The 24227-nt window shown below is 36.3% G+C and overlaps 3 protein-coding genes and 3 non-coding genes across 11 annotated transcripts; 3 read left to right on the top strand and 3 right to left on the bottom strand.

Moving 5' to 3' along the window:
- The first annotated feature begins 54 nt into the window (after positions 1-54).
- LOC104743542 (THO complex subunit 2) lies at positions 55-14154 on the top strand. Of its 5 annotated transcripts, XM_087483352.1 has the most exons (35): positions 72-221; positions 339-536; positions 638-763; positions 883-924; positions 1434-1493; positions 2083-2145; positions 2398-2478; positions 2829-2900; positions 2976-3023; positions 3127-3195; positions 3284-3417; positions 3582-3657; positions 3963-4156; positions 4542-4622; positions 4779-4971; positions 5052-5282; positions 5367-5447; positions 5544-5663; positions 5756-5815; positions 6291-6418; positions 7134-7230; positions 7315-7443; positions 7960-8063; positions 8389-8569; positions 8725-8891; positions 9063-9669; positions 9773-9877; positions 10637-10792; positions 10925-11005; positions 11076-11468; positions 11949-12156; positions 12251-12763; positions 12878-13056; positions 13284-13579; positions 13739-14154. In XM_087483352.1, the coding sequence occupies exons 2-35, from the start codon at positions 402-404 to the stop codon at positions 13806-13808; spliced, it is 5280 nt and encodes a 1759-aa protein (XP_087339478.1). In that variant the 5' UTR covers positions 72-221; positions 339-401; the 3' UTR covers positions 13809-14154. The 5 variants fall into 5 exon arrangements, with proteins under 5 accessions (XP_087339475.1, XP_087339478.1, XP_010462911.2 ...); XM_087483349.1 differs by having other exon boundaries at positions 55-221; positions 12251-13056; XM_010464609.3 differs by having other exon boundaries at positions 10637-10796; positions 10929-11005; positions 12251-13056.
- Positions 14155-14851: 697 nt separating this feature from the next.
- LOC147928092 (small nucleolar RNA Z159/U59) lies at positions 14852-14937 on the bottom strand. Its single transcript, XR_015581198.1, has one exon. It is a non-coding gene; the product is annotated as a small nucleolar RNA Z159/U59 (small nucleolar RNA).
- A 75-nt stretch (positions 14938-15012) lies between these two features.
- Positions 15013-15099, bottom strand: LOC147928091 (small nucleolar RNA Z159/U59). Its single transcript, XR_015581200.1, has one exon. It is a non-coding gene; the product is annotated as a small nucleolar RNA Z159/U59 (small nucleolar RNA).
- Positions 15100-17844: 2745 nt separating this feature from the next.
- LOC104741300 (putative caffeoyl-CoA O-methyltransferase At1g67980) lies at positions 17845-19548 on the top strand. Its single transcript, XM_087483348.1, has 5 exons — positions 17845-18050; positions 18216-18301; positions 18548-18692; positions 18798-18926; positions 19052-19548. The coding sequence occupies exons 1-5, from the start codon at positions 17994-17996 to the stop codon at positions 19340-19342; spliced, it is 708 nt and encodes a 235-aa protein (XP_087339474.1). The 5' UTR covers positions 17845-17993; the 3' UTR covers positions 19343-19548.
- Positions 19549-19609: 61 nt separating this feature from the next.
- On the bottom strand, positions 19610-19696 carry LOC147928090 (small nucleolar RNA Z159/U59). The gene has a single exon (XR_015581199.1). It is a non-coding gene; the product is annotated as a small nucleolar RNA Z159/U59 (small nucleolar RNA).
- Positions 19697-21137: 1441 nt separating this feature from the next.
- On the top strand, positions 21138-22988 carry LOC104776732 (putative caffeoyl-CoA O-methyltransferase At1g67980). 2 transcript variants are annotated; one of them, XM_087483347.1, is made up of 5 exons: positions 21138-21348; positions 21593-21678; positions 22065-22206; positions 22293-22421; positions 22548-22988. In XM_087483347.1, the coding sequence occupies exons 1-5, from the start codon at positions 21292-21294 to the stop codon at positions 22839-22841; spliced, it is 708 nt and encodes a 235-aa protein (XP_087339473.1). In that variant the 5' UTR covers positions 21138-21291; the 3' UTR covers positions 22842-22988. The 2 variants fall into 2 exon arrangements, with proteins under 2 accessions (XP_087339473.1, XP_010499146.2); XM_010500844.3 differs by having other exon boundaries at positions 22062-22206.
- Positions 22989-24227: the final 1239 nt, after the last annotated feature.

The following is a 24227-nucleotide window of genomic DNA, read 5'->3' as shown; positions in this document are numbered from 1 at the left end:
CCCAATTAAACAACATCATCTATGCCTAAACCGGATCCGGTTTATATTGAAATAGTACAAACAAACAATACAATGATTTCTACAATTTATTTCTACAATTAGTCCCTCTCCTTCTCTTCAAACAAAACATATCATCACACCGTCATCGTCTTCAATTTACTTCCTCCGTCAAAATCAAATGATCCAAAACCCTAATTTCTCTTTACTGCTCTGATTAAATTGTTCGTTCCTCTCCTTTTTCATCTGTGATACTTTCCCGATATCGGGAAATGCTTGTTTTCTGTTCTCCAATCGAATTTTCCAGCAGTCTAAACCCTATTTTCTTCTTCGTCTTCTAGGGTTTCGAAAAAGGAGGAGGGGAGGAGAGTTGAAAGATATTACACAGAAGAAAGGGGTTAAAGATGTCTCTTCCGCTACTGGAGTGTAAGTACGTGACGGAGGAGTTTGTTCGTGAAGGTAAGAATGGCAACTATGGAACCAAGCTGCCCAGCTCTGTACCGATGCTTCGTTTCCTCTACGAGCTCTGTTGGATTTTGGTATACACACATTCAACACTTGTTCTTCGTACTATCCAAATCACTGCGCGTATATCTTGTTCGAGTTCCTGAAGGTGCCTCGTGATGGATTATATAATCAGGTTCGTGGCGAATTGCCAATTCAGAGCTGTAAATCTGTGTTGGAGTCTGTGGAGTTTTTGGATAAGCCGCCCAGAGAAGAATTAGCTTCTTGTTTTGCCGATGTTGTGACTCAGATTGCTCAAGACGTAGGTTTTTGTTTTTTTTTTAATTACATTGTTTTAGCTTATAGATGATTTTGTGTAAGGGTGTTGATACTGAGCGTTGGATTGTTTTGCTTTCGTCTTGTGTTTACTTTGTTTTGCAGCTTACAATGTCGGGAGATCAACGTTCTCGCCTAACCAAACTGGTCAGTACTATAATTTACTTTACGTTTTGAAATTTGACTGTTGTTTCTACTTCTTAGTCTCGATTAGGAACGATACTTCTAGCTCTTTGAAATTGATTCTTGAATTTGGAGACCACAACAATCATGCAATAGCATTTATATGTCGAATAAATTAGAGCATGTGGTGTCTAGCTATGAGTAGTGTTGTAAGGTTCAACCAACCGGTGGATTGCAAGAATGTTTCTCATTGTAGAAGGTTCCTTCAGCCTAAGGAGCTGAAGCTTTACCCGTAGGGCCTTAGACTCTCTATTAGTGCAGTTTGCTGTTGAATTTTATTGTATGTTTGATCGAAAATCTGAGCTACTGACGTGATTAGTGCCTGAGTTGTTAGCATATGTCATATTTAATCTAATTTGATGATTGCCTACTTCAGTCTGCTTCCTTCAAGTATACTTTATGTTCTCATTTACCATCTCCTCAAGGTTTCTATGCTCACAGCTGTTTACTGATCAGTTGTTTTTCATTTGTAGGCGAAATGGCTTGTGGAATCACAGACAGTCTCTCAAAGGCTTTTCCAAGAGCGTTGTGAGGTAAACATTATGTTACGTTCAGTCAATGAATAATCAGGAAAATGCCGAATAAACAGGGTAGTAAGAAGAGAATCTTTATATTGGTAGTACTTAGAACGAGAAATACAGCTCTCAGAGGTTTCCTTATAGAGTCCCCTCTTATTCCCCCTTAACTTTCACTTAGTTCTCGATAACTCCCTCACTGGCACCCCTCATATATATAGCATTTGCACTATGCAATCCTACTCCCTATTATAGAAACGGTAGCAGAAACACGTTTAGAGTAATAGGTAGAGACTGCTAACTCATGGTTGTTGTAGCTGCTAAGGTAGTTATAGAAGTTAACTGCAAGGGTGAAGCCTATTCCTGAAGCCACAATAATCCCATAGAATGTAAAAAGGTCCTCTCAAAACCAGTGGACCAGCTGGTCTCACTAAATAGCCTCTTTACCTTGTTGTTGGTGTAAAAGATAGGAGGGTGCAGGCCCTGAAATGTATCAGATTATTCCCATTTTGAGTAGTTTGTCCCAGCTAACCTCTCTATTTTCTTGATCAGTAAGAAATTAACTTTTCTGATGGCGCTGATGATTGATTTCTTTATTCCCTTTTAGGAGGAGTTTCTCTGGGAAGCTGATATGGTTCAGATAAAGGCTCAAGACTTGAAGGGGAAAGAGGTGAGGACTTCACACTTCTGTAACTGCTGTGTTAATGTGACATACAGCAGTTGCTATAGGGTTAGCGGTGATAATATGATATAATAGTATCTTGTTTAGTCATCATTGCAGCTGCTCTGTGGTCTGATTTACGTAATAGTTGGCCTGAGTGAGTTGCTATTGCGGAAGATTAATACATATATGAATTTCTTCTTTACCAGTGTAACTGCTACTCATTGTTCAGAAATAACAATTGTGGTTTGTGCTACTCAGGTGCGATTAAACACTCGTCTTCTGTACCAGCAGACAAAGTTCAATTTACTCCGTGAAGAAAGTGAGGGATATGCGAAATTGGTTCGTTATTGAAGATCTCCAGCTTTTTTATCTATTGTCGTTCTTCCTGCCAATATCGTTTCTATGCTCTTTTCTTAGATACTCTTTACTTGTTAGACCCTTTGAAAACGCATTTTAAGAAATGCTCCTGAATTTTTGGAAGGGATGATCTTTTTGAAAATGCTGATTTGGCCTTCCTTTTTTCACACGGTTCGAGTTGGAATGCATGTCTCCTACTAGTTCAATTATATTATAGCTAGGGAGAGTAGTAAACATATTTTCTCAGCAGATTTTCTATTGATTTGTGTAGTTTGTTTGAATCAGATTGTACATACCCAACTTATTACAGTAGTTTCTGTTGTGGAGTGCAGGTCACCCTTTTATGCCGAGGATCGGCAAGTTCTTCGCACAATGCATCAGCAGCAACGATGGGAATTATCAAGGTTTTGATTTGGCCAGTACATTATATTTCGCATATGTATTCCATTTACTTCTTCTGAACTTTTGTTTTGTTGCAGTCATTAATTGGGCATTTTGACCTGGATCCGAACCGTGTTTTTGACATTGTAAGTTTTCACTGTCAGTTCTGTCATATTTTTGTTTGATATCACATAATGCATCGATTTGTCCTTCGCTGTTAGTAATGTTCCCTTTGTTTTTGATGAATAGGTTTTGGATTGCTTTGAAATTGAACAAGATTACGACACATTCCTCAATCTAATTCCTATCTTTCCCAAGGTTTGGAATGTCTCCTCGTATTTTTATATTCTAATGCTTAGCCCGAGAGATTATTTTTTTTACTAAAACAAAACTCTTTTATATGCAGTCTCATGCTTCACAAATTCTTGGATTTAAATTTCAATACTATCAGAGATTAGAGGTGAATAGCCCTGTTCCAGTTGGGCTCTATAAGCTTACAGCCTTGCTAGTAAAGGAAGACTTTATCAATCTAGAAAGCATGTGAGTACTTTTCCTTCAGCTGGTTTGAATCATTACTTATTTTAGCAGTGCACTGATTCCATGATTATCGTATTGCTATATTCTATGTGCCTCTTATAAGTGAAGCTATACTATATATATAGACCTTATGTTCTTATTCTGTTTTACCTGACTGTTGTGAACAGATATGCACATCTGCTACCTAAGGACGAGGAAATATTTGAGGATTATAATACTTCCTTTGCAAAGCGAGTGGAAGAGGTACAGTTCAAAATATGAGCTCGGCCTTAAGATACTTATAGATGCATGCTTACAGATGTTTTATGATAGTTTTGTTCTGGCCTAGCTTAGGTTGTCTATATGTTTCTTCTGAGTTAAACTGGTTTCATCTACTCTTGGATAATCTGCTCATCTTGCCTTTGCAAATTTTAATAATGAATAATTACTTAGATACGAAAAATTTCTCTGTCTTCCTGGAAGCCAGTCAATTATTTGTTGTTTTTGAGGTCTTACGTTCATATCTTTATTTATGAGTTATGATTTTACAAGTCCTTCATTTTCTACAGGCCAATAAAATTGGAAAGATTAATCTCGCTGCTACTGGGAAGGATCTTATGGAGGATGAGAAGCAAGGAGATGTCACAGTAGATCTCTTTGCTGCTTTAGACATGGAAACTGATGCTGTTACTGAGCGATTACCAGAGCTTGAAAATAATCAGACTCTGGGCCTCCTTAATGGTTTCCTCTCTGTGGACGACTGGTATGTATACCATTCATTTTGTTTTACTTAACAAATCCATTGTCATTAAACAAGTCCATTTGGTTTAAGGAACACATTTCTCGAACCAGTGCATGTGGAATTTTAAGTTATATTCTTCATGAGCGTGAGATTTGTTCTTGGACTACTCTGTATGTGATTGTTGATTTTGTGATAATTGCATCACCTTTTATTACTTGAACTTGAGGACATGTTGGATGACTGTTACTGGTGAATTCGGTAGTCATGAAAATTTGTTTACATTCTAATTTATTACACACGAAGCTATTTTGTATAATTAGTTTATATTAAAGGCTTACTTTTCACACTTCCCCTTTCTGCGCTCTTATTTTTTTTGTTTTGGACTTTAACTCTTACTTCGTCTCAGGTATCATGCCAATATCTTGTTCGAGCGTCTTGCCCCTCTTAATCCGGTGGCTCACAATCAGATTTGTAGTGGCTTGTTTAGGTTAGTGAGTAATATTTTAGCTCAGACTATTTTGTACCCAGATGTATAGCAGCTTCATTCTTCATATCTTCAGCTATATGTATCACCGAAGAGAGACTGCAGCTCTGGCCAATTATCTAAGATGACAACAATGATCTTTTTGGTCTATGTTCTCAGGCTTATAGAGAAGTCGATTACTCATGCTTATCGCATTGCACGTCAGACACGTTTTCAAAATTCTTCTTCTGGGGGCACAGAAAAGATCACACACACTGCTAATAAGACTTGTCTAGACCTTCCGAAAGAAGTGTTTCAGATGCTTGTTACTGTTGGACCCTACCTGTATCGCAATACACAACTACTGCAGAAGGTGCACTGACCTTTAAAATACTGAATGTTCTATACAAAAGATTGAAGATTAAGGCTGATATATATTTATCGTTGTGACAGATTTGTAGAGTATTAAGGGTTTACTACTTGTCGGCCTTAGATCTTGTTCGCGATGGGTCTTCAAATCAAGAAGGTAGTGTATATGAAGTTTCTCGTGTGCACCTGAAGGAAGTTAGGTTGAGAGTGGAAGAAGCTCTAGGAACATGCCTTCTACCATCGTTACAGTTAGTACCTGCAAATCCAGCAGTTGGCCATGAGATCTGGGAAGTGATGAGTCTCCTTCCATATGAGGTTGATTTGCTTATGCTTGTTTGTTCCATATATATGTTGTTTAGAACGTTTTGGTAAACCCTGCTGATTAATTTTTGTATTTAGGCTCGTTATCGCTTATATGGTGAGTGGGAAAAGGACGATGAGCAGAATCCTTTGTTGTTGGCAGCAAGACAAGTGTCAAAGGTATAGCAGTATGACTTCTTCGACCAGTTATTTTCACACAACACAAGTGGAAATATACATCCTTCAGATCCTCAGGATACTATTATTGTATGTCAGTTGGATACTAGAAGAATATTGAAACGGCTTGCAAAAGAAAATTTGAAGCAGTTAGGAAGGATGGTGGCAAAACTAGCTCATGCCAATCCCATGACAGTGCTTCGAACAATTGTAAATCAGGTGTCAATCTACTACAAACTGTGCTTTGCTTTTATTTTTTTGTAATCAAATTGTTTCAGACGGGGCTAATTGTCAGATTCTTGGTTCAACAGATTGAAGCATACAGAGATATGATTGCTCCTGTTGTGGATGCCTTTAAGTATTTGACACAGGTCCGTGACGCCTATTTTTTTTCTCTCTTTTTTTGTATGCTATGCTCTTATTCACCTTCTGCCCTTACTCTCCTGAGGTTATGTTCATTTGTTCAAAATAGAAGTAATTTTAATGAGATAGACGGATTGTCTTTTTGCCAGTAATTAGGATTTGCCTTTGTAGGGTTTCTACTGATATATGTTACACATTCATTCTGGGGTAGGTTTAGAATGTGGGATACAGGAATTTGTTGGTTTGGTTGATATACTCAAACATGAGCCTTTGAAGTAAGTAACAATGAAGTGAGATAGTCATTGTAAATTGGGATGCATTCAGATGTTTCCTATTTCCTAATATTCTAACATATGTTTTCCATGAGTTTTTTATTTTATTTGACGCTCTAGTACATTTGAGACAGTCTGTCATGTGTTTCGTTGTTTTTGAGATGCTCTGCCTCCATTATGTACGCTCTGATGCTTTATTCCTGATGCACAGCTTGAGTATGATATCCTGGAATATGTCGTGATTGAGAGACTGGCACAAAGCGGGCGAGATAAACTAAAAGACGACGGGATTAATTTATCAGACTGGCTTCAATCTTTGGCATCATTTTGGGGTCACCTGTATGTGTTCTTCTTTGGAATCATTACTACATGCTATAAATAGTTTCAGTACGCTTTTAGAGATATAGTTGTTTTTTATGGGTGTTTTACTTCTTTTGTCACTGCTTGCAGCAGGCATATTTCAGTTATGCAAAAGATAGAAAAGAAAAGTGCAGTATTATTTTTATGTAAAGCTGTTAAAGAGTGAACTTGCAATTCTGATGTTCGAAACCATTGTGCTTACGTAGTGAAATTTGATGGTACTCTTTCCATTTTGGTTGGTTCATTTTGGATTTCCTTTCGGTTTACCACTTCAATCGTTTCGACAACTAGTTATAGAATAATGTAACTATCAGTTGTATATGGTAGTGATATAGGTTACTGGAATTTTGCGTAACATTTACTTGCTGCAGAAGTTGAGGAGCTTCATATTGCTCACATTATATATGCTAGTCCTTTTCCTGATAGGATGAAGGGTGCTTTACTTTAGCCGTTAGTTTTTTCATGTGTTCCTCTTATTAGTTTTCTTCATATGTCTCTTTTATTTTTAAATCTAGGGTGTTGTGGCTGGTAACTTCTTCACATGAGGGCTCTATGTTTTTCTTTGACTGCCACTAGAATATTAACATTCCGTCAATTTTTTGACTGCAAGATGCATATACAGCATTATTAAGAAAGTATAAAAGCTATACTGCCATCTTTTTGGATTGTTTTTTAACAAAATCATGTTATCCAGGTGTAAGAAGTACCCATCAATGGAGTTAAGGGGTCTTTTCCAGTATCTCGTGAACCAGTTAAAGAGGGGCCAAGGGATTGAGCTTGTTCTTCTTCAGGTACCCTTTTGGTTTTATTGCCAAATTCTTACGAGTCAGCGTATTCAGCCTAATGGGGCGGACTGTAATTTATAATTATTGTAGGAACTGGTCCAGCAGATGGCAAATGTACAATACACTGAGAACCTTACTGAAGATCAGTTGGATGCTATGGCAGGAAGTGAGACTTTACGTTATCATGCAACATCCTTTGGCATGACGAGGAACAACAAGGTTTGTCTTTTTAGATCCTCAAAACTTCAAATTAACATATTGAATCCTGAAAGAGCCAAGCATTGGTCTACCATATGTGCCTTAATTTGCTTATTGCTGTTAGAGAAAGTTACCAATGTTGTCCGTTTGAAATTGGGTTCTTTATTTTCAGTAATCTGAAGGAAGCTAATTGATTTGGTTATTTTCAAGCTTGATCCCCTACATCTTCGTATTAGCTCATCGTTTTACATCTATATATGCTAACACCGTGGGGGGTCTTATTTATGCATTTGCATGAATACATGTTTTTACAAACATGTGTGCGGGTTGTGGAAAATTTGTTTTATTTGAAGGCATTCATTTAGAATGTCTGGTCTAGTAAGAAACGCTTTGTACTTCTTTAGATGATGGGCTCTATGCAGATAAAAACATATGTGCTTGCGGTAGTGGCATCAGTATTAATAATCTTTGTTTATTTACCTCCGAGATCATTGAAGTATCTTAGTTCTTCCTGATTTATCTTCCTGGTTATTTCAGGCACTTATCAAATCATCAAACCGTCTACGAGATTCTTTACTTCCAAATGATGAACCAAAGTTAGCTATCCCCCTTTTGTTACTTATCGCCCAGCATCGTTCTCTGTAAGTTTACAAATCTGAACTCACGAAAATTGTTTGACATTTGGAAGTGTGCATTAATTGTTTGCATGGAGCATACAAGTATTTACTGGAACAGCATGCCCATGTTTCTACATCATATACCTGGAAACATAAATAGCTATGGAAAAGAAAATCGGTGTCTAAAATTTACATATTTACTTTGTAGATTTTTCATTTTTTTTGGTGTGACTACGGACAATGTTCCTATCTCTAAATTGAGTATGTGTGCTGTGCACTTGCTCGTTTAGTCAATAAACCATGCTGTTTGGGATTAATTCTATTATAATGTAAACTACCTGATATGCAGAATTGTGGTGAATGCGGATGCCCCATATATTAAGATGGTCACTGAACAGTTCGACAGATGTCATGGAATTCTCCTCCAATACGTGGACTTCCTTTCTAGTGCTGTCAGTCCTGCTACTGCTTATGCTCGGCTGGTACCTTCGCTTGATGAGCTTGTTCACACATACCATCTCGAGCCAGAGGTTTCTTGATCTTTTTTCTCTTTGTTCATTACCCTTGTGTTACCTCATTTTTCAACAATATGGATTTCATGACTTTAACTTATGTATTTCTGGTCTATATCTTTAGCTATTATTGCCGCCTTAAATCCATACTTATGTTCTAAATCCCATGCCAGGTCGCTTTTTTGGTATTTCGCCCTGTGATGAGGCTCTTCAAGTGTCGACGGAATGGTGATGTTTCATGGCCTTTGGATAGTGGGGAATCTATGGATGCGGATTCTGAAATATCAGAGTCTGAGAGTTCTATGATTCTCGATGTCGGTGCATCTGAAAAAGCTGTAACGTAATATTTCAACTCAACCTGTATAGTATATTTTGTTGTTTTAGCAATACTCTGTACGTGATGTCTATTTGTAGTTTCAAATAGTCTCTTTCTGAAGATATGTAGTTTCTCTCGCTGATAAAGAGTTAGTTGTTATAATTTTATTTAATTACCTCATCAATGTGTTTGCAGGTGGTCTGATGTTCTTGATACAGTAAGAACAATGCTGCCGTCAAAAGCTTGGAATAGTCTATCGCCAGACCTCTACGCTACTTTTTGGGGGCTTACGCTTTATGATCTCCATGTTCCCAGAAATCGTTATGAGTCTGAGATATCTAAACAGCATGCTGCCCTTAAGACACTTGAAGAGGTTGCTGATAATTCTAGCTCAGCAATTACGAAGAGAAAAAAAGAGAAGGAAAGGATTCAAGAGTCTCTTGATCGTCTAACCGGTGAACTGAAAAAGCATGAAGAACATGTTGCTTCTGTCCGTAGAAGGCTTTCACGTGAAAAAGATACATGGTTGAGTTCGTGTCCTGATACTTTGAAGATCAATATGGAGTTCCTGCAACGTTGTATTTTCCCTCGGTGCACATTTAGCATGGCAGATTCTGTGTACTGCGCGATGTTTGTACATATGCTCCACTCTCTTGGAACACCCTTTTTTAACACTGTCAATCACATTGATGTTCTGATTTGTAAAACGCTGCAACCAATGATCTGCTGCTGCACTGAATATGAAGTTGGAAGACTTGGGAGGTTTTTGTTCGAGACCTTGAAGATTGCATACCACTGGAAGGTCATTTTAAAATTTTATTTTACTTTGACGATGATAGTATAGATTTGGGTTTTTCTTTCTAACCTAGTTTCTAATGCTGTTGTTGTCTCTAATATTTTCTCAGAGTAAGGAATCAGTCTATGAACATGAGTGCGGAAATATGCCAGGGTTTGCTGTTTATTACAGATACCCGAACAGCCAGCGTGTCACATTTGGACAATTTGTGAAGGTTAGAAATTCTGACCCTTGACTTGTATTTTTATGTTACTTTTAGTGGTATACTTTATACCTTGTCTCAGGTTTTAGGTGACATAAACTCTATAATTGTCTCGAGCATTCTTGTTTGTTATAATGTAGTATTCTTAGTTATGATAAACCACATGTAGAAGTGCATTTTAATATATTTCTGGAAAGTATTAATGGCTAACTTGTAGATCGCAATAGCCTAGAAAAAAAGGGAAGTATCATTTTTTGATAAGAGTTTAGGGTGAAGGGAAAAAGGGGTTGCGTATCAGGAATAATATATTTATGATATACGATGAGTGGCTGAAGCCAAATCAGTGAAGAGTTTGTTCACACCCTCTTATCTGTAGTCAATTCCTGAGTTACTTACAGTGCATTTTCTCTGTATTATGATTCTTTCAGAAAGATATTATGACATGTAAGACTCTCCGATATTTTTATCATGTAGGGCTTAGGGCTTGAGTAAATCTTAGACTAACTAGACGGTTATTTTAATTGGTGCTGGACGTTATATTGATTTGTTGAACTTATGGTATGACGCCTAGAAAAGTAGTTAAAAATACCTTTTTTAATTTTATGGAACTGCTGTGCTTCTGCTCTGTGATTTGATATCTTCCATTTCATTTGTGGATTCCCTATGTAATTCCACTGTATTTAGCTATTATGCATTCTGCTTTAATTACTGGTAACAAAGTCTTGCTCCTTTGTGTTTCATGTCTGTTTCATCTGTTGATCTCTCTGAAAGGTACACTGGAAATGGAGTGGAAGAATCACACGGCTTTTGATCCAGTGTCTGGAGTCTAACGAGTATATGGAGATTCGTAATGCCCTAATTATGTTAACAAAAATATCTGGTGTTTTCCCAGTTACTCGGAAAACTGGGATAAACCTTGAGAAACGGGCAAGTACCTCTTTACTAGCCAGTGTTCCTGTCTTTTGAATCTGCTTTTAATTAGTGTGATTTCTATCTGTCCCTCTGTTTTCTTCATGAAAAAAATTAATGTTTCCTTTATTTGATGGTCTGGTATCGCAGGTAGCCAAGATTAAAAATGATGAACGAGAGGACCTTAAGGTCTTAGCAACTGGTGTTGCCGCAGCTCTGTCTGCAAGAAAAGTGAGTTCTAACCATAGCAATTTCATGTTTAGTGTTTTATGGAATTTCACTGAATGTCTTTTATTCGCAGCCACATTGGGTTACAGATGAAGAATTTAGCATGGGCTTCCTTGAACTAAAGGCCCCGCCAGTACATGCTCCAAAACATGCTTCTTCCCAGAATGGCTTGTTAATTGGTGTCTCCCATGGTGAACCAACTGGGGAAAGAGCAAGTGTTAACCAGCAGACTGAGTCTGGTGGATTGGTCAAGGACCAGTTATTGAAAACTAAACCTCTAGATGGAAGATCGGACAGTTTATCTTCAAAATCTGATCAAGGAAATCTTAAATCAAAGGGGGGCAATCCATTGGATGCCCAATCATCCATGTCTAAGAAATCAGTGGAACAAAAGGAAACAGATGAAACACCCAAAATATCTGATGAAAATCCTGTCAAAGCTGCTTCAAAGTATTCTGAAACCGAGGTATGGCTGTGTGCTTTTCTCTTTTATTTGTAGTTAGCAACCCCTGCTTTTCCCCTCAAAAAAAAAACAAGCAACCCCAAATTTGCCACTAGCATGTGTTCACCAAAATTATGTAGGAAATTATCCTGCCCATTCTATCTTATTTGGTTTACTAGAGCCAATTCTATTTTCTTGACAGTTAGGATTTATTTAGGGGAAGTGATGATTAAAAATTATATGTGGGGTTACCGTGTAGACATAAGTACTGTGTTTAATCTATCACGTTGGCCTGGGGTGTGAGTCTGGGTTGTGAGTGAGGGCGCTAAGGTCAATTGTCTTGATCCCAGGATGATGCAGTATGCTACAATCTAACACTCTTAGCCTTCACCTCAACCTTTTTTGTGTTGGAAATTGGTGGCTGAAAAAATTCAGCTAATCAGCATTTTCAGGAAATTTTTGGTTTCTAACTTTGTATTATGTATAAATGTTTTTGGCTGGCAGTTAAAACCTTCCTCTAAACGAAGTGCATCAGTGAACAAATCTACAAAGCAAGATTTTGGAAAAGATGATGGAAAGTCCGGTAAAGCTGGTGGAAGAACATCCACAGCTGAAAAAGAGCTTATATATTTGGAGAGCAGGCAATCAGGTTTGACCAAATCTATTTCCAGCACAGCAGCCAATGGTAGCATAGCTTCTGGTTCGTCCAAAGGTTTGATCTCACCCACAAAATCATTAAATGTTTGTGGATGCTAATGTAAGTTGGATGGACTTGTCAGATATTCTGACTTTAATTTCTGATGCAGTAAAAGACGACGGTGCTGAAGCTTCGGATGCACAAAAGCAATCTTCTCGGACTGTTCATTCCCCTCGGCATGAAATCGTCTCTTCTGTGAGATCGAGTGATAGGTTACAGAAACGAACTAATGCTGTTGAAGATAGTGAGAGAATAAGTAAACGTCGTAAAGGAGATGCTGAGCACAGAGAGCATGACAGTGAGCCTCGATCAAATGATCGAGATAGATCAACAGACGCTCGGTTGGATTTAAACAAAACAGTTACTGATGACCAAAGCACACATAGGGATCAAGATAGATCAAAGGATAAGGGTAATGAAAGACAGGACCGAGACCATAGAGAAAGAGTTGAGCGTTCTGATAAACCTCGCGGAGATGATGTAGAGAAAGCAAGAGACAAATCTTTGGAGCGTCATGGTAGAGAGCGATCTGTTGAGAAGGGTCTAGATAAAGGAACAACTAGGAGTTATGATAGAAACAAGGATGAAAGAAACAAAGATGATAGAAGCAAACTGCGTCATGGTGAGGCATCACTAGAGAAATCTCATTCTGATGATCATTTTCATTCTCAAGGTTTACCCCCACCTCCACCTTTACCACCTAACATCGTTCCACATTCTATGGCTGCAAAAGAAGACCTCGAAAGAAGGGCTGGAGGTTCAAGGCATTCTCAGAGGCTTTCCCCGAGGCATGACGAAAGAGAGAGACGACGCTCTGAAGAGAATTCATCAGTTTCTGTGGATGATGCAAAACGTAGAAGAGATGACGATTTCCGTGACCGAAAGCGAGATGACCGAGAATCAATCACTGTGAAGGTAACATAGCTCCCTCAATACATACCCCTATTGATATTGAGAACTGAAGAATTTTTTGCTGTAGTTGCATCTTCATGGTTCTTTCTCTTATCTACTTTTGTGTTATGGTGATTCACATTTGATCAGTTTTTTTTATCATGAAAAAAGCGAAACGTGATGGAGTGTTGTCCGTGATGATCTCCCTTTTTGAGCATATGAATGATAATCTTATTTTCTACTTGATGCAGGGTGAAGAAAGAGAAAGAGAAAGGGAAAAAAGCCTCCCTCTGAAAGAGGATTTTGAAGCATCCAAGAGAAGGAAGCTTAAGAGGGAGCAACAGGTTTCATCTGCTGAGCCAGGGGAATATTCTCCCATGCCACCACATCAATCCTCTTTATCGACTGGTATGGGACCATCATCGTACGAAGGCAGAGAGCGAAAGAGCAGTAGTATGATTCAACACGGAGGTTATCTTGAAGAGCCAAGCATCAGACTTGTTGGAAAAGAAGCTTCCAGCAAGATGGCTCGCCGTGATCCTGAACCGTATCCTTAAAAAAAAGAGCCCCGTTGCCAACTTATATAATCTCTCTGCTTGAGTTTGCATCATGAATCAAACCCATATATATGATACATCATTAAATGGTATCTTCAGAGTTGCAAAATCCAAATACAAGATTAGTAATTTCCTTGACCTTGGTATAGAATGTATGACCGTGAATGGGAAGAGGAGAAGAGGCAGAGAGCAGAACGGAAGCGGAGAGATCGGAAGTAGACTGATGAATTCGCAGATACTTGGGTTTGTTCAATGAAGAGAGAGAGAGACAAATGGCTGGTATTGAACACTGCATTTGTTGTACACGTACTGTTAACCATTCCATGGCCATGCCGTCTACTTTGTCATTTGGTTTCTGCCGAGTTTGATATGACTTGCAAGACTTTAGATATACGCTCATGCCAAACTCGCAATTTTCTTTTTTCGTTTTTCAGATTTTTGTATGGAGGAGCATGTAAAACAGTAGCTAGCGAGGGAAATTGAATAGTGGAACAAAATATCGAATTTTGTTTTAGGGTTTTCTCAATTGGTTTAAAACAGTGGGAAAAATAACTTCCGAGTCCAATACAGATGGTCCGAAAGAAATCTAGTTAGCATGTCCCTTGTTCAGTTTAGCCAATGAAAATGGTGCAATCTAAAAAAAAAACTAATGATAAATTACAAAATTTGGCTTTGCAATGGCGATGATATGTAGAGTGGTAAATTTTGATTATTCCCTTTAGACTTCAGTAAAAAGAAGTACGGATCACACTTTTATATTACTCGTCCTTCTGTCTTCTAAAATGTTCATCAATAACTGAATTATTTGTTTGTTGGTTATAAAGATTTTTTAAAAAAGTACAAAGGTTTGCTTACTATTTGGTATGTCACATTCTTTGTCGGCGCTAAAATCACATTTGAGACCTAAAGGTTCCATGCTTGGATTTGGTATACTTAGGCTCATGTATAATGAAATCAAATAATTTGATCCTGGCTCATAAAATATAGAATCACCTTTTTAATGATAATCTGAATTAGTCTTCAAATAATGGGACAAAACCGGTTCTGTTTTCATTCATTAAGTTGATATTTAGGCCAAAGTACAAGCACGAAATATTCATTCTAAACCTTAGCCCAGATTTTTCTTAACATCGAGTTTCGCAAATCAACACAATTTATTTGCTACGCTTGTAGAAGAGAGACTCAGATCCAAAACTCTAAAAACAAACAAAAGCTCATCCATCATAAATAATCATGACACCGATTTTATTAAGAAAAAATTAACTCCTTCAGTTCAGGTCTCCAATTTTTTTCAGCACATTGAAATCTCAGGAGAACGAAAGTTTTAAGTTTTCACATCATCAGAGTTTGTTTTTTTACCCACAAAAAAAAAAAACAGCTCGATTCTGATTTTACAAAAAAAAAAAAGAAGAAGAAATTGCCTCGAAGCTCAGTTCAGGTCTCCATAATTTCTCCGCATGATTTTAAATCTCGGAAGAACGAAAGTTATGATTTGATCATCATCGCATCCAAAGGCAATTTCATTTTCTAAAATCTTAAAAAGCAAAACGTTAGGGAAAAAAGGAAAAAAAAAGAAACGAAGACTAAAACAAATAAAACGATTAATAAAACTGAGTGATTTTGATAAGGTTACGATCTCATTCACTACGCTATTTATATGGCTGGCTACATTAGAAGAGGGAGGCTGAGGAGTGACTAAAAAACCCTAGCTCTCTCTCTCTCTCTTTGAGTATATATATAATGGGCCTTTGTTATTGGATCTTTCCAAACCAGCCCATAATGTTTTTTTAGTAGATTTTTTTTTTTTTTTTTTTTTTTTTTTTTATAGTACTTTTTAAAAGCAGATAATTAGTTAATGGTAATTATTTTGCATTTCGGATTTTTTTTTTTATTATTTTTACTTGAAATTTATATTTTTTTGAAACTACTAATAATTTGACTTCGATGATAAATTCCACGTGAAACATAGTCCACAAATTTGCGTTAGGTATCTTCGTACTACGTTTTTCTTTACTTCCATTGATAGCAACTTATCAGTATAGCAAGTGGGTGTAGCCGTTCAAGGGTTTCACCAACCCAAGTATGTTACAAGATTGTTTGATCAGTGTTATGCAACATCATCACCCATAGTGATTTGCCTCTAAACAATTCATAATCTACTTTAAGCTTACTTACAAAACGACAACTAATGTATTTGTTTTGTTCACTCACCTGCGAAATCCACAAGAATATTTATTTTTTTGTTCAATAGAAATTAATTAACCTCACTTTTCTTCTAAAACTAAAATGGCTTACCCTAATTAATAAGAAAGTTTATATCCTCTTATATAGTGTTCTCTCCATTCCAAACTCTTCGATTTATTCAGGCAGTCACTAGCTAGGGAGCTCCTCTCATTATCATGTCAAGTTCTCCAACACTTTTCCGTCTGATCCATATTCCTTTACATTTTCTCGAGCCAAACCTACTTCCTCCCACTGTGCTCAATATGCCAAATTGTCACTTGCATCTTTGTAAGTTGTCCGCCTATTCTGCATTGTTTCATGTTTGTCATATAGTACTTCAACCATTCTGTTTCTTGATATGTTTCATTAGAAATATATATATGATCTCGGATGAGTATAAGCATAATTTCAATATGTTGACATAATATAGTTAAGTTGCATTGCATATATATTCATTGATTCTACTGCCAATGTAAATACCTTTAAACAAACATAATCAATAAACCTATAAATTTAGTATGACCGACACTTTGGGACCAAGCTAGGCAAATCCATACTTACAAGTTACAACTTTAAATAAATCGGCCTCCATTTCATAAAATATGCTTTTGGTGAGTTGGCAAAATTTGCCTAGTCATTTTGAATCAAGGAAGCAAAAACTTTAGCTACTTTTCCCAGGTTCTAGATACAAAACAAGGTAGGTATTGTCGTTGTTTTCTTTTCCAGGACCATATGTTTATGCGTATTTATTTCAAGCATTCACTTTTTATTTTTGTTTCCTTCCTTATTACTACTTTTAGTGAAAATTAAAACATTTATGCCTGGTCCAGGACCAGGAGAGGGCAACACACAATGGAAGACAAAGTCACCGGTTATGATCCCAGTTTCGTCCTCCCCATGATTCGCTCATCGATCCCTTCCACTCGACTATATATGTATATTGACTCAATTAACTCAGTCCACGATTTTATCCCGATTTCATCTTTATCTTGTCATAAAAATTGTGACTTCCTCCGAGAATAGAAAATAGGATTTATAAAGAGATTTCATATGCGATAATGCCTTTTAATTCTTTAGTCCCCTTTTTGCTATTTTTTTATGTTTTTTTATTTTATTTTATTTGTTGCTATTTTGTTTTCTGGCCGACATCGATGTACTTCGAGATTTTCTACCATACGTCGATATTCACCCTTTGCAAAAACGTCTATAAATGGCTGATATAGTGACATTTGAACAGAACGAGTCGTGTAGGGGTCGGTCCTATTATAGTAATACCCCTTTTTGGTTGTTTTTTTGTTTTGTTTAATTTGTTGAAGATGGATAATTGTGTTTCTTCCCATCGTACACGTAGCAACTCACCATTGACAAGTCTATTTATTAGCTTCTTTATTAATATTTTGCTCTTTTCTATTCAACGCTAACGCTGACGCTCCACCTCCACAGCCGTTGGATCACATCCCCACGAGTCTGCTTATACTGTTTATACAGAATGTTATCTACTGATCAATCTTCTAGATCCGTTACTTGTCTCCTAACTAAAAAAGTTTTTGATATGTTTCTTACTACGAATAGTGTCTTAAAATATAGAGCTTGAAATTGTTGACAAAAACAAAATATAGAGCTTCAGATTCTTCTTTTTTTCCCTTTACCTTTCCAATCTCATGAAACATAAGTACAAGTGATTTTTTTTTTTCGGTTTTAATGTTAAACGATATACCAAAAGAAAAAATGGTTTCAGTTACAAAAGACCAAACAGACTTGATGGAACAGACAAGAAATTGAGCATTTCCTACTTTAAAGTGAGTAAGAAATACAGCCAAAGTAAAAAGACATTGAGATATTCGGGTGATTTAATTTGGTGGAATAGATATGAGAGTGTAAATGGAGGATTACGCGAGAGATCCTGTGTGATTTGGTAAGATAACTAAATGAGGAACGTGAACAATAAAGTTCTTACCATCAAGCTAAAGGTTTTCAAGCAAAGCCTATACAGGTTCTCGGTTTGTGTGACGCTTGGAATGTAACTCGGAGCTTTTAATTATTCAAAAAGAAGAAAAAAAAGAAAAAAAGCTGTTGATATTTATTAGCCCATTAAGTTTGTCTACGTTTAAGTCTCTTTAAATAGAGTATCAAAGCTCTGGAAGTTGAAGTCACCGAGAGAGAGAGAGAAAAAAGAGCTCTATGGAGAAACAACAGATTGCGCCCACCGGGATTCTCAAGAGCGAGGCTCTCAAAAAGGTTTCTTAGCTAGCTAGTCACTTTAAAAAAAAAAAAAGTTTTCAGTACTACTTACTGTTTAGTTTTGTCTGATGAGATCAAGCTTTATCGTTTAATGATTAAAGATTGTCCGTGAATGCTAAATCCGAACCAATACTTATATTATATACGGTTGTGGTTGTGCAGTACATCTACAAAACGGCGGCGTATCCAAGAGAGCATGAACAGCTCAAGAACTTACGAGAAGCTACAGTCCACAAGTATGGATATATGTAAGTCTGGCTGCAACCTCTATTGTCCATATTTCTATAACCTCTAATGTAAGTCTGGCTAATGGTTAAATCCTTTTTTGGTTCAAAAAAAAAATATATAATTATATTAAAATATTAAGATTTTATTCTTTAGAACCCAAAATGAGAGTCTCACCATTGGTGCTGCTCTAAGACAGATTAAAAAACAATCGAACCAATTCATTGATTTTAGGTAATGAAAAAATGTTTCGACGTTTATATGCGCAGGAGCCTGATGGAGGTACCCGTTGATGAGGGGCATTTCCTATCAATGCTTATAAAGATAATGAATGCAAAGAAGACACTAGAGCTCGGTGTTTTCACGGGTTACTCACTGCTCACGACAGCCCTTGCATTGCCTGAGGATGGGCATGTATGTATAGTCTTCCTTGATTAATTTCCTCGAAATCAAATAAGCGAAAAATAATAATAAGAGCTAATTAACATCGGTATCAAATTTTACTCTTTGGATATACAGGTTACTGGAATAGACATTGATAAAGATGCTTACGAGATGGGTCTAGAGTTCATCAAGAACGCAGGTGTTGATCACAAGATCACTTTCATCCAATCTGATGGTGTTCAGGCCTTAGACAAAATGTTAAGCGTACGTGATCCTTTACATCATCAATCATGTTTCTAGAATTAATATTCTTACGTACGCACTTCCCTGATTATTTATTTTTCGTTTATGTATGTATGTACGTATACGTATGATGATGGAACCATCAGGAGAATCTACAACCGGAGTTTGATTTCGCATTTGTTGATGCTGATAAACAAAACTATGGCAACATGCACGAGAGACTAATGAAGCTGGTGAAGGTTGGTGGAATTATAGCGTTTGATAACACATTGTGGTTTGGGTTCGTGGCAGAGGAAGAGGAAAGCGTGCCAGAGCGCATGAGGGAGAACAGAGAAACCCTAATAGACTTGAACAAGCGGCTTGCTGCTGATCCTCGCATTGAGCTCTCTCAAGTCTCCATTGGTGATGGTGTCACTCTCTGCAGGCGCCATGTATGATTACGATCGAGTCATTAAAAATACTGTGACAAGACTAAATCACAGTCCATCCATCTCTATCTTTTTATCTATCGCAATATTTTCTTGTTTTCAATAAATGTTTTAAAACCATCTCCGGTTTGTTTATCTGGTTAAGCTCTATTTTGGTCAAGTGTTGGACCATACAAACTTTATGTAATATGCGTCAATTCCAAGAAATTAATCAGCAACTTATGAGTAATTAAAAAAAAAAGAACGAAAACAAAGATAATTAAGAAGAAATTGCCTCAAAGCTCAGTTCAGGTCTCCATAATTTTTCCGCATGATTTAAAATCTCGGAAGAACGAAAGTTATGATTTGATCATCATCGCTGGCAATTTCTTAATTAATCCCAACCAAAAAAAAAAAAAAAAAAAGAATCACTACGTGTGAAAAAAAAAAAAATCAATACAACAACTAAAAGACCGGCTAAAACTGAGTGATTGATAGGTTACAATTTCATGACTATGCTATTTATATGGCTACACACACTGGAAGAGAGGGTGGCTGAGTCGTTGTGACTAAAACCCTAGCTCTATCATTCCGTCATCTGGGCTTATTATAATGGGCATTTTTGTTAATGGATTTCTCTAAATTAGCCCACGGGATTTCTTAGAATAATATGAAGTTAGACTGACAAGTGGCTCGCTTTTGATCCTCGTATCGAGCTCTCTCTCAAGTCTCCATTGTCACTCTCTGCATACGACGCCTTGTATGATTAAGAAGAGACTCATCAAAATACTAAATGTTCTCACCAGTTAGTTTTGGCTTTGTGATTTTAATACGAGTACATATTTTGTATCTCTTCTTCGACTTTTACTTATGCCATATTGTCCCTAAAGAGATACTGAGATTCAAGATTTTGATCATGCTATGAGAAAATTAAAGTATGGACGTGGGACTATTTTGTTAGTCATATGAGCTCAGATGATGAAATTTCAAGACCTAGATGGCTAGAATAAATCCTCAATCATATGCTTTTTACTGTTTCCATGCTTTGTTTTTTTTTTCCACAGTTTTCACATTTCTTCGTGGAAGTCGGCTGGTAAAACACAAACATTATAGATCCTCCAATATTGCCTTTTTTCTCTATTCAACAGTGCTATACAGCTATTGACGCTTCACAGCCGTTGAATCACAGTGATAATGGCCACCCAATCATCTATATCTGCTCTTTTTCACCTAACAAAAGCAATATTTTGATACTCTTATTTGTTTTTTCTATATAATGTCTTAAAAGTGTACTATATGAACTATTCTTCTGTTTTTATAATTGAGTAATTTGGTGAAATAATAATGATGTACAATTTGGAGCAAACGATTAATTCGCTTTAATTAGAAAAAGTTTGATTCTCGTTCATTATTAACTAAATACCTTTTTCCGTGAAAAAAATACTCCGTTTGTATAAGAAAATATATAGTTGATGAGTTTGAACGGGGGATACATAAATAATAAACGTAAGCCAATGAAAGCATTATAACTCTCGACCGGCAATAAAAAAAATAACAGTAGCTAGTGTGCGATGATAAAGATCATCAAGATAAATTAGCTAGCGATATATAAGAGATGACAAGTTGACAACATATGTGTTGTCTAAAAATGTTTTATATGATTAATGATACTGTAGCAGCTTGAATAGTAAGCTGGAATTAAAAATCGAATAATAGGTAACACAAAAACGTTTTAAATTAAAGACTAAAGTATAATGTACTTAAAAAATAAAATACACCAAAGATGCAAAAAGATAAATGAAAATAGTTCCAAAGATATATGCTTATTCAACATACAGGTGTCGAACTGTTGATAATTACTAGGCCACTAACTTTAATGATTGCCTAAAGAGTAAAAGAGAGATATACAATGGTCATACTCATGTGCGTGTTAAAAAGCGTTTCTTAAGGCATCCAGAGAGAGAGAGAGAGAGAGAGCTATGGAGGAGAAGCTGCTTCCGCCCAAAGGGATTCTCAAGAGCGAGGCTCTCAAAAAGGTCTTTTAATCACTTTCTGTATATTTTCTCCCTACTTGTTTTCTTTTTTGGTTCGGATCCCACTTCCCACCCACAGTCTTGTTTGATCTGCAAAATTAAAGTTTACTAAGTTTTGTCCGATGAGATGAAGCTTTATTATCGTTTAACGACTAATATTTTCCGTGAATGCTAAATCCAAACCAATACATATTTTATATTTATACGGTTTGTGGTTGTGAATCAAACTTGTGTTTATGTGAGACAGTATATATTTGAAACGACGGCTTATCCAAGAGAGCATGAACAACTCAAGAAATTACGAGAAGCTACGGTACACAAGTATGGCAATTTGTAAGTCTGACTTCTACCTCTATAATCATAACTTGGCTTGAGCTAATATTTTGCAATGAGTTTTATACGTTCATACTCTTAAAACTTTCGAACAATGATTGCAAGTTGTATAACGTTAGATTCTAAACATGTATGTTAGTATGTACCTTGTATTTCCAACTCGCATAAATAAATTGATTTTCTTATTGTTTTTTAACTTTTTAAAAGTAAAACATTTTTAAAATTTCACTACCTTAGTGGCAGGAGTTGTTGTGTCCCCAAACCGCAGTTTCATTGCTAAGACTGATAGAATTTTTAATATTAATCGATTCTATTAATCGAATCCTTTATTAGGATTATACTAATAATTACTTTTAAAAAAAATTGATTTTTTGTATGCATAGAAGTGAGATGGAGATACCGGTTGACGAGGGGCATTTCCTATCGATGCTTGTAAAGATAATGAATGCCAAAAAAACGATAGAGCTTGGTGTTTTTACGGGTTATTCGTTGCTCACGACGGCTCTTGCATTGCCTCATGATGGACATGTATGTACCCAGCAGTACTCCTTGATTTACTCAAAATCAAATAAGCAAAAATGATGGAAGCTAGCTAACGTCTATGACTCTCACAGATTACTGCAATAGACATCGACAAAGAAGCTTACGAGGTGGGTCTAGAGTTCATCAAGAACGCAGGTGTTGATCACAAGATCAATTTCATCCAATCTGATGTTCTTCAGGCTTTAGACAAGTTGTTGACCGTACGTAATCCATTATTATTATCACTCATTTTTTATTTTATTTTTATTATATATCACCCATTTTTTCTCTTATGGCATATTCCCTTAATCTGATGACATTGGTTTATGCATGATGATGGGGCATAGGAGAATCCAAAACCGGAGTTTGATTTCGCATTTATTGACGCTGATAAACCAAACTATCCCAACATGCACGAGAGACTAATGAAGCTGGTGAAGGTAGGAGGAATCATAGCGTTTGATAACACACTGTGGTTTGGGTTTGTGGCAGAGGAGAAAGAAGAAAGCGTGCCAGAGCATATGAGGGAGAACAGAACAGCCATTATGGAATTGAACAAGCGGCTTGCTGCTGATCCTCGTATCGAGCTCTCTCAAGTCTCCATTGGTGATGGTGTCACTCTCTGTAGACGCCTTGCATGATTGATTATGAACCTCATCAAATTAAATACCAAATGTTCTTCGTTTGTTTTGCTTGTGATTTGAATCGTCCAGTGATTCTTGTGGTGTGATTTGATCAGTACCTTACGTTGCAGTTTTTATATATATGAGTGCATGCATTTATTTAAATCATATATATATATATATATCTCAGAAAACCCAATATGCAAACGAAGAGCAGAGTAACAAACAAATAAGGAATTAGAGGTACACAAACAAATAAGGTGTGGTACTTCCTACACAAGCTAAGTAGGAATACGTACTAATTCCTTATTTGTTTGTTACTCGACGTACTACACTCTTTGTGTGATTATTAAATCCATACTATACTGTATGTAAATATAACTTTACTTACACAAACATAAGTTATAATTGAATTCGTACGTATTCCTGCTTTGATTTGCATATAGCGTAGGCTTTTTTGTTTCACATAATCATATTGTCTGTCTTAACAATGTAATATTTTACATTTCCACGTCGAAATTGGTTTACAAACACTAAACTTCTATACTCCATTATTGCTATGGATTATATATTGTTCTCTACCACAGGCGCCGGGTCACAATCCTCATCTTGTCTACTTTATAAAATTTGTTATCGTCGTGGTTGAAACTAACCACCAAATCAAAAATGTTTCCTTTTTTTTAGATTTGCTAGTTTTCTTCTAACAAAAAGAAAAAGAATGCTATTTTCTATAATTATTATATCTTACTAGTGAGATGTCTTAAGAGAAAGAGATGCATTGTGAAATTATACTTTTCTTTAACGTCCTAGATCTCGTATGGTAAAAAGTAGAACGACTTAAATTAATTTTTGTAGTGTGGGCACGTTGATAAATGATTATATTAGTTTTGACGTTGATTTTTCGAATATAGTCGAGATCGTTAAACTGTCGCAATGTATACGGAAAACAAAGAAGAAAAAGACAAAGAGACAAGTTTTGGATTTCATTAATCAATAATCATATCATATCAAATGAATACCACCAACATTTTATTTTTACAAATTAAACAAAAAAAAAAATCTCACAACCGTATATAATTCCTAAAAACTAATATAAGAATATTACTAAAATAAGAATAAAAACAAAAAAAAAAATATTTCGTTACATCAGTATTAGTTCTTGACTTCTTTCCAACGACGAAAAAAGTTTGAGCCTCAAATATAGTATTTCGTTGTAGCCTAGGCTAATTCGTTTGAATCGTCGACGATGAAGATGAAGAACCTCCAAATCCATTTTTAAATGATCAGATAATGATCTATATGTTATAAACTGATAATCACTTTGATCTTATCTTCTTATCACTTGATCCCCTTATCACTTGATCCCCAAGTTACTTAGTAATCAAGTAACTTATACTTATCCAT

This window comes from Camelina sativa, chromosome 14, assembly GCF_030686135.1.
Source record: "Camelina sativa cultivar CO46 ecotype springtype chromosome 14, ASM3068613v1".
In the NCBI taxonomy this organism is placed as follows: Eukaryota; Viridiplantae; Streptophyta; class Magnoliopsida; order Brassicales; family Brassicaceae; genus Camelina; species Camelina sativa.
This window is presented reverse-complemented; position numbering and strand designations above follow the sequence as displayed.

Coding starts and splice junctions, on each gene's coding strand:
- LOC104743542 (XM_087483349.1), top strand. CDS start 402: ATGTCTCTTCCGCTACTGGAGTGTAAGTACGTGACGGAGGAGTTTGTT. Junction 5,816..6,290: donor CCTTTAAGTATTTGACACAG/GTCCGTGACGCC, acceptor CCTGATGCACAG/CTTGAGTATGATATCCTGGA. Junction 11,469..11,948: donor CAAAGTATTCTGAAACCGAG/GTATGGCTGTGT, acceptor TTTGGCTGGCAG/TTAAAACCTTCCTCTAAACG.
- LOC104741300 (XM_087483348.1), top strand. CDS start 17,994: ATGGAGAAACAACAGATTGCGCCCACCGGGATTCTCAAGAGCGAGGCT. Junction 18,051..18,215: donor AGAGCGAGGCTCTCAAAAAG/GTTTCTTAGCTA, acceptor GTGGTTGTGCAG/TACATCTACAAAACGGCGGC. Junction 18,302..18,547: donor GTCCACAAGTATGGATATAT/GTAAGTCTGGCT, acceptor TTATATGCGCAG/GAGCCTGATGGAGGTACCCG.
- LOC104776732 (XM_010500844.3), top strand. CDS start 21,292: ATGGAGGAGAAGCTGCTTCCGCCCAAAGGGATTCTCAAGAGCGAGGCT. Junction 21,349..21,592: donor AGAGCGAGGCTCTCAAAAAG/GTCTTTTAATCA, acceptor TATGTGAGACAG/TATATATTTGAAACGACGGC. Junction 22,207..22,292: donor CATTGCCTCATGATGGACAT/GTATGTACCCAG, acceptor TGACTCTCACAG/ATTACTGCAATAGACATCGA.